The sequence below is a fragment of the Gossypium hirsutum genome, chromosome A07 (assembly GCF_007990345.1).
Source record: "Gossypium hirsutum isolate 1008001.06 chromosome A07, Gossypium_hirsutum_v2.1, whole genome shotgun sequence".
NCBI lineage: Eukaryota > Viridiplantae > Streptophyta > Magnoliopsida > Malvales > Malvaceae > Gossypium > Gossypium hirsutum.
Genome location: NC_053430.1, coordinates 3,935,045 through 3,945,846, shown reverse-complemented (window position 1 = coordinate 3,945,846; position 10,802 = coordinate 3,935,045). Strand labels below are relative to the sequence as shown.

The 10,802-nt window shown below is 30.6% G+C and overlaps 2 protein-coding genes across 2 annotated transcripts; both read left to right on the top strand.

The window, feature by feature from the left end:
• The first annotated feature begins 877 nt into the window (after positions 1-877).
• Positions 878-3,370, top strand: LOC121231989 (stromal cell-derived factor 2-like protein). Its single transcript, XM_041117236.1, has 6 exons — positions 878-1,264; positions 1,355-1,495; positions 2,165-2,305; positions 2,510-2,559; positions 2,652-2,781; positions 3,045-3,370. Exons 1-6 carry the CDS (start codon positions 1,148-1,150, stop codon positions 3,126-3,128), a joined length of 663 nt encoding a protein of 220 aa, XP_040973170.1. The 5' UTR covers positions 878-1,147; the 3' UTR covers positions 3,129-3,370.
• Positions 3,371-7,745: 4,375 nt separating this feature from the next.
• LOC121231988 (probable CCR4-associated factor 1 homolog 7) lies at positions 7,746-9,197 on the top strand. The gene is made up of 2 exons (XM_041117235.1): positions 7,746-8,022; positions 8,091-9,197. Exon 2 carries the CDS (start codon positions 8,155-8,157, stop codon positions 8,974-8,976), a length of 822 nt encoding a protein of 273 aa, XP_040973169.1. The 5' UTR covers positions 7,746-8,022; positions 8,091-8,154; the 3' UTR covers positions 8,977-9,197.
• The last annotated feature ends 1,605 nt before the right edge of the window (positions 9,198-10,802 follow it).

Genomic DNA, 10,802 nt, shown 5'->3' with positions numbered 1-10,802 from the left:
TATCAATCATCAGGGTTCCACTTATGATTGAAGTTATGAAATAAGCAACATGTTATTACGATCTAACAATTTTTTGTGCCACACTAATAAGACGTTGTTAATACGAGAAATATTTTTTTAAAACAACAAATGTCTTCTCAATCACATTTCGGAACCTTGAATTTCTAAAATTAAAGAGTTCGCGAGCTATCTATAATGCTTGTGTCTTGTACCATTCTCTAAAACGGTATCATATCCCACGATATAGTGTAAGAAAACATTTTGTATTTGCATAATTAACATCGACTTTATAATATTTGAGTCAATAGTCCAAAAAATTTGTAAATTTAATAATAACAACTTATATAACTTTATTTTAAATAAATACTTATGCTAGGTTATATCTAGAAGTATTCATGAGCTAAGATCCAGTTCAAAAAAATAAATTTCAAGTTCAAGCCAGTTTTGAGACTAGCCTAAATTAAAGCATAAATAATTAAAATAATTAATTATCATTTTTATTAAAATATCTAAATTACCTTTTTAATTTTTAATACCTAAATTACCCCTACTCCTAACTTTTAATACCTAAACTATCCCTATTTACTCCAAATAATTCCCAAAAGAATTAGTTTTATACATAGATATCTATATCTAATCAGCTAAATCTTTAACCCAAGATTGGATTGGATTCAAACCCAAATTCGGCCCAAAAGTTCACTAAAGCGGGTAAATTAAAGAAACAATTTCCCGACTTCAATTAAGTCAATAGTCAACCCTAGTTCCAACCAACGAAATTCATCCACATCACCGATTCTCCATATGTCAACTTCCTATTGGCCCATACAGTGTGACTCCAACGTGTCAAATGTCATTCATCTTCCCTCTCAAAAAGCCATTTTCCATTTTTCCTACACTTTCCAGGTCTCAAGCCAGATCCATTAAAATCCTTCAAAATACGAAACCGTTAAAGACTTTCCGTTAGATCTGAAAAAAAGCTCCCTCCACGGTGGCGCCGTCGGGGCCGCAAGCCCTCTCTCGCAGAAAACCACCACCTTCTTCAAGTCCAGGTGCGAGCAGAGAAGATCGAACAGAACCTTCTAGAAAGAGTCTGACGGTCGATTATCCATTTTGGCAACAGAATTGGTTTATCGGATTACTATTCCTGATGGCGATGGGATTCTTAGGTTTCGCTCTCTTCCTCTTCCTATCTCTCGATCTCGATCAAGGTTCCCCTTCCTCCGCATCCGCCGCCTCCTCCTCCTCCACTTCCCAAAACGTTGAGGTTTTTAAAATTCTATTTTCACTTATTTCTTTATATAATTAAAAGCATCTCTTGCTTCCTAATTTTATTAAATAAAATGAATGGGAGCAGATTACTTATGGGACGGTTCTAAAGCTAATGCACGAGAAAACGAAATTTAGGCTGCATTCACACGATGTGCCGTACGGTTCTGGAAGTGGACAGCAATCTGTTACCGGCTTTCCTAATGTTGATGATTCCAACAGCTACTGGGTATTCTCTTTCTCTCTATCTCTATTATCAGATGTTTTAGAGTAGTTTCCGAATGTTTCATGTAATTGGATTTGGAGTCGGTTCGGTAGGAATTGCTTGTAATTACACGTATCATTGTGATTAACGAGTCTATTTAACTGAATAGCTCTTTAATTCTTAGGGAGGTTGAGATTGAGATATTACGCTGGTATTTAATTATGATGAATTTTAAATTTTTTTTAATTTTTTTATTTGATGCAATTCATGAGATGAACTGGAGTTAGAATTTCTTAATATTGCAAATGTTGAGCGTTGCTTTTGTTGATTGCGATTGGACTTTTGTTGATGACTAATCCAGTGGATCAATGAAATTTCCAAGTTAATAGTCACTTTTGTTTGTTTTGGCACAATTAACCCTGTAAATATATTATTTGCGTCTTTCACTTAGAATTCTTATGATATGGTTCAAGCATGAAATTCTTCCATTGTTTTTGCGATTTCTATGTTTATACTGGCTAGTTTTTTTGTTTTTGTTTCTACATTCCTTTTCTTGCTATAGTTTGAGATCACTTGAGAAAGTTAAATTAAAGTTTGGGCTTTTACTACATTTTGCAGTCAACTTCTCTACTAATTGTGTGATAAGAGTATATTTCATCATCATTCCATTTAATTTGTGATTATGCTTTGCAGATTGTTAGGCCTGAACCTGATACATCTGCAAAACAAGGAGACACCATTCCTAGTGGAACAATTATTAGGTTGCAACACATGAGAACTAGAAAATGGCTGCATAGCCATTTGCATGCATCTCCAATATCAGGAAACCTAGAGGTTAGTATCTTTTACATTTTTCAACAGCCAGTCTTAACTGAAACTTCTCAAATTTGTCAACTTAAGTTAATTTCATTGATGTCTGTAAATGGTGATGTACCTCTAAATTTGTTAACAGGTAACTAATAACTTTCAAAAGTAAAGCCCATGGTTTCTATTCATTGAATACAAACTTAGTAACTTCATCATATGGTGTTGGTGTAGGTTAGCTGCTTTGGAGGAGAATCAGAATCAGATACCGGTGATTACTGGAGGTGAGACCCAAAATTTTCCTTTTACCTAATTTATGCGTATCTTTCTGGTTTTCTGTTTTGCTGGTATTTCATTATTGGACAATTCTCATCAGGCTCATTATTGAGGGAAGTGGGAAGACTTGGAAGCAAGATCAAAAGATCCGGCTTCAACATGTGGACACTGGTGGTTACCTCCATAGTCATGATAAGAAATATGCCAGAATAGCTGGTGGACAACAGGAGGTGAGGATGGAAAAATATTCTAATATTAATATAATATGAATACATTTTCCTTCCACTCGTATTTTAATTAGTAATATTTGATACGTGCTAGCTCATCAGTGAGTGCAAAAGCTTACTTTTCATCGTTTTTCTAAATTTAAAAACGTCTTTCTGTTAATGAACTGTTAATGGTGAAGGCAGTTGGCCAAAATGTGCTCTTCTAAAGTTCTGTTGGCTTTTGCTAGTTGTTTTGTATGTTCAACCATTTCAACATTTTGGTGTAGGTTTGTGGTGTTCGAGAAAAACGTGTTGACAATGTATGGTTGGCTGCAGAAGGTGTGTATCTCCCCGTTACCAAAAGTAAGTAGTATATATGTTTAACGGATCACTACTTCAGAAAAGCAGGTACATGGGTTTTTTGGATTTGTATGTGGTTGGTGCCTGTTTATTTAGTACCTATAACCATCTTATGAAATCAAGTAGTATATTTGCAGGACAATTCTCTGCTAAGTACTTTATAATGCATACTTATGTAACTTGAGAGTTGAGACTATGTATTCATGAGTTTAATTTTTTTCACTGAAAAGCAGCTTTTCCTCATTTTCCTAAACAGTGTGTGTGAACAAGGGAAAGAATGGTTGAGGGTGGTTTGGTTCAGTTTGGTCAAGTCTTTTTTTGAAATTTTTTATTCTTGATAACTCAATTCAGTTTTGGTTAGTTTTTTTTTTTTTCATATTAAGTTTTTTTAGATTTTATTTTGATAGAATGGGTTTTATTTTATGGTTTTTACAGTTATTTGCTTAAGTTTCAGAGTTTACGTAAACCTTTAGAAAAAAATTAAAGTAAATAAAAAATAATATGTATTTTAAAGTTATTTTTCAATATAAAATGTTTATTATTATATTATAAAAATTAAAATTAATTATAAATGAAAAATAACATTAGATACTATTCAAGTAATCGTTCAAATAACATCATCTGGATTGATGTTTTGCTTTTTCTATTTAGGATTTTTTTTTCAATCCTATATGAAAGTAATTGACGCTAGACTTTTTTTTTCATTAAAAAGTTTCAATCAGAGTTGAATACCAAGTCAACTAAAACTTTACAAATATCACCCTTAACTTGAACCCTTAAAATCAAAGTTAAAAGTAGGTAAATTCTAGTCACACATCGCGCGGATCACGTGAAGTTAAAAGTAAGTGACGATCATGTTTGCCTTGCGAAAGCAAAACAGGTAGAGATCAAAGTCAAATGCTAGCACCATGTCGTTAGGAATACTAGTGGGGAGGGATTCATGCCCATAGGAATACTGAAAAATATTAAAATGATCAAACTGAACTCTATTCTTCAAGTATATAGAAAGTACAATCATCATTAGTATTTATTCTTTGAATGTTTAAATGAGTATATAACTGTAGATATTGAAAGAAAATAATCTTAATTTGAGGTTTGGACAAAAAATTCTGTGAAGGAAATTAACAAAAGTTTGTCCAAAATATTATCTTTGTTATTTCCCAAAATCCTAAAATGTGTTTTTTAAGCATAATCTCAAACTATCACGTCTGCTTAAAATTTAAAATATAAAGATTATGAGCTTCTTAAGGTACAAAATCAACTTACATACTTGAACGAATGGCCACATGTGTAGTGAAGTTCATCTAACAATATTCCAGGCATTCTCAAGTTTTTAATTTATTTTAGAATCATTCAGCTACCTAAATCAAATGGCAACTTAATTTCATCACTCGCAGATGGTGAAATCAAGTTAAATGCTGTTAATTGAATTAATTCCCTCTCCTCCTAATTAAATAAAGCATGCCCAAAAGTTATCTAAAACCTTTCAATTTATATTCCCCCATTTTTAACATCTAAAGTTTTTTATTTATACATTCTTTAGTAAAATAATTATAACGTGAGCTCTAGAAGTCAGACCAACGTGTTAAAAAAAAGTTAGAAAGCTAAAAAGTAGTTATGCAAGTTTATGTTGATAAACCTAGTAAGATGTACTTGGATTGTTGGGATCTAGTGTCTTTAGTATAGTGATTTTATCTATATACTTGTAATCTTTTGATCAATTTAGTTTCATAAAAAAATTCTGTTAAATGTATTGCTTATACATATTTTAATTATTAGAAATAAATATACATGATATCATTAATATTTTTAAAGTATTTAGAATTTTTTAACAGTTTAAAAAATATCATTAATTAATAATTCAAATATCATTGATGAAAGTAGGGGTGAGTATTCGATCGAGTCGAGTCGAATCGAGTCACAAATTTTCGAGTTAGTCGAATTGACAAATCCTATTTTAGCAACCAAACTCAATTTGAATTTTTTTCAAATCGAATCGAATCGAGTTAAAAAGTTTCGAGTCAAATCGAGTCGAGTTAACGAATTCTATTATTTATACTTAATGTTACGTTTAGATGGACCGATTATTTAACTAGTAGACGAAGTACATGATTATTTAACTACATGAACAATATAATGATTTTACCTTTTAACTTAATGGGTAAACATTTATCAAAACGACGTAGTTTTGCATTTTAATTTAATTATTTTGAATTTTTATCAAAACGACATAGTTTTATTTTTTCTTATTCGGATTTTTGGATAACTCGAATTATGTAATTCATATTCGAGTTAAACCGAAAAACTTAATTTTTTATTCGAGTTGATCCGAATAACTTGATTAACTCAAATAACTCCAACTGTTTAATTCAAATTTTGAAATTTTTATTGAGTTTTTCAAATCGAATCAGATTTTGTTCACCCCTAGATGAAAGTTTAACTTAAACAAAATAATTTTTTTTCAAATAATTTTGTTATAATTTTTGATCATATCTGTTTTTATTTTTTAATATACGATGCCTAAAACTACCTATAGCCCTTCCTTAATCCATAAATAGAAGGATAATACGTTTTAACATATTCAAACCTACATTTTTCAATATTTACAATAATATCTGTGTCAATCAAACTAAATTTGAAAAGACAATTTTTAACTTTTTAACTTTTGTTGTTAGGACAAATCCAACTATCTATACCATTCCTTAATTCAAGGGTTTAACTTAAGCGAATCTTATTTAAATAATCTATTTGCATAATGTATTTCATCTTGATGTTTGATGTGACTACAGTTCTCTCTCATACTCAATTAAAAAAAAAAGAGGCTATAGTTTTTTAATAAAAAAATAGTTTTACGAAAGGGTTTGGTACTTAATAAGAAATTTGTATATCCATATTATATCTATTTTTAGTAAAAAAATTCAAATATTTTATATTTATGGTAAATTTAATATATTAATAAAATTGAAATAGTATATTATTTAAATTATTTTTTAATCATTTCACATTTTATTATTTATTATTATATCTTGTATAATATAGTAGTTTTATATTATACATTCAGCCTTTTTTATAATAATCATATGCTATAACAACATTTTGGTATAACAATTAATTTCTAGTAGAATTAATATTTTTCAGTTTTATTTTAATTCTCTATAACATATTTTCATTTATAACAATAAAATTCATAGTTATGAAGTACATTTTTTACTAATTAGTTTTCTATAACAACATATTGCCTAAATTTTTAAGTAAAATTATAACTATTTCATACAAGAAAGCCTATTAATTATCATTTATTAAATGAAAATGATTTTAATTAAAATATTATTTCAATAAAATAATTAAATTTCACGTGAAAAAAATCTATTAATCGTATCTTATTAAATGAAAATAATCTTCAACGAGAATCAAACATATTAATTCAATAAATTATTAAATTTACTAATTAAATATTGTATTATAAATTGGAACATCATAAACTTGTAAGTTCATTACTTGAATTTAGTAATTCATGATAATTTAATTAATTTAATTTGATAACTCACATATCACATTGATTAATTGAATTTATTAGTTTTATAATCTTTATAATTAATCATGTGAAAAAAATAAAATATGCATAAAAGCAATAATGCATGCACTTATTATACGATTTTTAAATTTGTTGATTGATTCTCACTTTCTTTTTTTAGCATAATTCACACTCTTTATTTAATTGAAATTCACGATATAAATTATATGCCAAGTTTACAACAATTATCTCTCTATAATGACATGATGTTATAGATATCTAACAGTCACCTTTCTATAAAAAAGCATAAATTGACCAGACAAATAAGACTATTATAGATGGGGTTGATTGTACTAAAAATCTTATCACACACGTATGCGTGTGAAAACCACAAAATTAGATCACAGACACGTGTTTAAGAATAACCTACAATAAATAATGAAACGTATGTATTGGAACTAATTAATCATAATAACATACGAAATATGTCGTTACTAAAATAAAAATAGATTAAATTGAGAGTAAAATGAAAATTAAACAAACAAATACATCATATAAACAATATTAATTGTGCTAGAGTTGTATAAAATGTTATTTATAGATACAATTGATGAATATCATAAATTATGCATATTAAAATAAAAATGTATAAAATATATCCAATTGAAAATTTTGTTGAGTAGTAAACATATATTTTTATTAATGCAATTAGGGTGAGTTCAAAACCCTGTATGCATATTTTAAATTTATTTTTTTTGTTAAAACAAAGAATTACAGTGCTTTTAAATAATATAATTTATTTTATTTATGGATGAATATATTAGTAAATTTTTAAATCGAGTAGTATTCAGTTGACTGATTACACTAATTTAGTCATGAATTTATTAAAAATATAGATAGATAGATATATACAATGGACGTAGATAATAAATTCGACATATTAAGATCAAAATGTATAAATCATGTTAAAATAAAACTTTAATTGACAGTAAATATAAAATTTTACCAATTGAATCAGCGTCGGTTAAATCCCATTATATACCTATTTTAAAATTTATTAGTTTTTTTTAAATAAAATAAAGTGTCTTGGATTAAGTAATAACTAGGAAAAAATGCAAAGCCGAATACGGCGGCGTAGTGGGAATAGCTTGTAAACAGAAACCGCCTATCGCTTCCCCCTTTTAACCACCCTCCTTTTTATAGTCATTTAAGATGACACCCATAAGCAAAGCGGGTTCAAACAAGCCAGGCTGCCTTGTCCGCGTTTCTCTTCCTTCACTTTGCCTCTGTTTCGTTGACCCACAATCACTCTCCTCAATCCCCAAACACAATTCACTGTTTCGCAAAAGAGCTCTTTAAGATCTGTTGTTTTTCGATTTCACAATTCCAAGGTCAAATCTCTTCTCCTCCTTCCCTTTCTTTTTTTTTTTCATTTGCTTCTCTGCATTTGTTTTTTCAGATCCGCTCTCAAGATCGAAACGACACTATTTTCCAGATCTGGGTTTGGTAATATTTGTCTGGAAATGTCGGTTTTGCCCAAAGGTGATTCGGTTCAAATTCGAGAAGTTTGGAACGATAATCTGGAAGAAGAGTTTGTTTTGATCCGTGAAATTGTTGATGCTTACAATTATGTTGCTATGGATACTGAGTTCCCAGGTGTTGTTCTACGCCCCGTTGGAACTTTCAAGAACGTAAGTGATTATAACTACCAAACTTTGAAGGATAATGTGGATATGTTGAAATTGATCCAGTTGGGTCTCACTTTTTCGGATGCCAACGGGAATCTTCCCACTTGTGGAACCGACAACTTTTGCATTTGGCAATTCAATTTCCGCGAGTTTAATATCAGTGAAGATATCTTCGTTAGTGATTCCATCGAGTTGTTGCGTCAATGTGGGGTTGATTTTAAGAAGAACAATGAAAAAGGTATTGATGTGAAACGGTTCGGTGAGCTTTTGATGTCGTCCGGGATTGTGTTGAATGATGATGTGCATTGGGTCACTTTTCATAGCGGATATGATTTCGGATATTTGCTTAAACTTTTGACCTGCAGGAGTTTGCCCGATACTCAAACTGGCTTCTTCAATTTGATCAAAATGTATTTTCCGATGGTATACGATATCAAACATATGATGAAGTTCTGCAATGGCCTACATGGTGGTTTAAACAAGCTGGCCGAGTTGTTAGAAGTGGAAAGAGTTGGTGTATGCCATCAAGCTGGTTCGGATAGTTTGCTCACATCATGCACGTTTAGGAAGTTGAGGGATAACTTTTTCAAATCAGTACAGAAATATGCAGGTGTACTGTATGGCTTAGAGGTCGAGGGCGGGCAGAATTCGGATTAAAAGAGAAAATAATTGGGAAAAAGGATGTAGACTACTAAGTGTGTGTGACTTAATTTTATTTGTATACATTGGCCAAAGAAGAAAGATTGTTGATCTAGTTGTGACTTTTTCTCTTTTGCTTGCATTGTAACTAAAACCTGGTGTTCAAGTTGAAGTCCAGTGTAAATTATGCAGTTAGTCTTTCAATAATAATTGTAACAATTACCATCTTATTATTTTAACAGCTTGTTTAATCGTTTTATTTAGATGATTATAACATGTGCAACAGTTTAGCCATAGATAGCTTTTGTTGTTGTAAGAGTATTATTTCTGTATGGCATTATACTTCTCTTTGGAAGTCCTCAATTGGAAATTGGTATCTCTTTTGGAGACTTTATGACTAGAATTTGTTCTGGAAGATGTGGGAGTTAGTAGTGATGATGGACTCGGATTTCTGCATTCGAGTTCATAGATGTTGCATAGGGTGGTATTGTATTATATTGTCCTGAAAGCTCTTTTTCTAAGAACTTGTTAATATCAATGTTGCATGATTTGGTTCTTACAACAGTAATACTTGAAATTGTGTACTAGTTCACAATTAGCCGGACTTGATGTGTGGGGGTAACCCTTTAAGTGTGTGTTTTACAAGCTTTGTTGCATTGGATTGGTAGGTTATGCAAATCAGGCATCTTTACAAGGAAAAGCTTGCAAGGCTTGTACCAGCTCGGAATGCATCATCGGATACATGCTTAATAATGAAAGGCCTGCAAGACATGCATCGACTCGGAATGCATCATGCAATATAGTCTCTATTGCACCAAATCCAGTAGGTTTAGCATACCAAAGCATGCTTTTAAGGAAAACACATGCAACACCTGTACCGTATTGAAATGCCTCATGCAATACAGGCTCTGTTGCGCTGGGTGATTGGATCTGGTAACTTCGGCGAATCAAGGCATGCTTATAAGGAAAAGCTCGTAACGCCTCTACCAGATCGGAACGCATTGTGCAATACAGCCTTGGTTGATATGGTGGCTTCATCTTATCAAAGCATCCATACAAGGAAAAACTAATCGCTGAAGTTATCAAGTGTCATATCTTTTTGTGCATTTTTCTTACACCTGTTCTTCCTAAAATACTACTACAATCAATTATGACCTCGAAATATCCAGGGTGATATCTTCTTTAATGTGCATGAAAGGCAAGTGTGTGCCGGTTTCATTCCCATATAGGCAAAGGCCTTCAATTCCACCCAACTCATTTCAATTAGGTTCTTAACAGCTAACATTTCCTTAACTATGACACTCAATAGTATAGCTCTGTAGAACAATGTAAATCAAAATTTTCATCTTTTCCTGTGTCTGACATTCAGATAAAAGCTGGTAATGTATAATGAGATCAGACGAACATAATGTTAGCTTAAGTAAAATGAAGAAGTTCAAGATTAGATAGAGAGAATGTCAGCTCAAATACTCTAAAGCCGCGAATGCAACTCATCCATCGAAAGAAGGAAATATTTTTTACATTTCAAAATGTGTTATTTTTATCATTTGTTTTTCTAATAAAACCTATATAAATAAATTTTAAAAGTTGGATATGTGTATATTTGTGTCTACATTGTGAGATATATATATGCATATATAAATTACTTTGAGATTAGTTATATGTATTTAAAAAATATAAATTTGCTGATTGAGTTTTAGCTTGATTGGTATCGATATTGTTACTAGTGCAGGAGGTTGTGAGTTCAAATGTATTAAAGCACATTATTTTTCTATTTATAGGCTGAGAAGGGTTATAATTAGAAATTATAATGATATTAATATTATAAAAATTAGGAATATACT

What these genes read in the sequence shown, in the direction of transcription:
- LOC121231989 (XM_041117236.1), top strand. Translation starts at nt 1,148, where the DNA reads ATGGCGATGGGATTCTTAGGTTTCGCTCTCTTCCTCTTCCTATCTCTC. An exon ending in CCACTTCCCAAAACGTTGAG is followed by an intron (nt 1,265 to 1,354) that starts GTTTTTAAAATT and finishes GAATGGGAGCAG; the next exon opens with ATTACTTATGGGACGGTTCT. An exon ending in CAATATCAGGAAACCTAGAG is followed by an intron (nt 2,306 to 2,509) that starts GTTAGTATCTTT and finishes GTGTTGGTGTAG; the next exon opens with GTTAGCTGCTTTGGAGGAGA.
- LOC121231988 (XM_041117235.1), top strand. Translation starts at nt 8,155, where the DNA reads ATGTCGGTTTTGCCCAAAGGTGATTCGGTTCAAATTCGAGAAGTTTGG.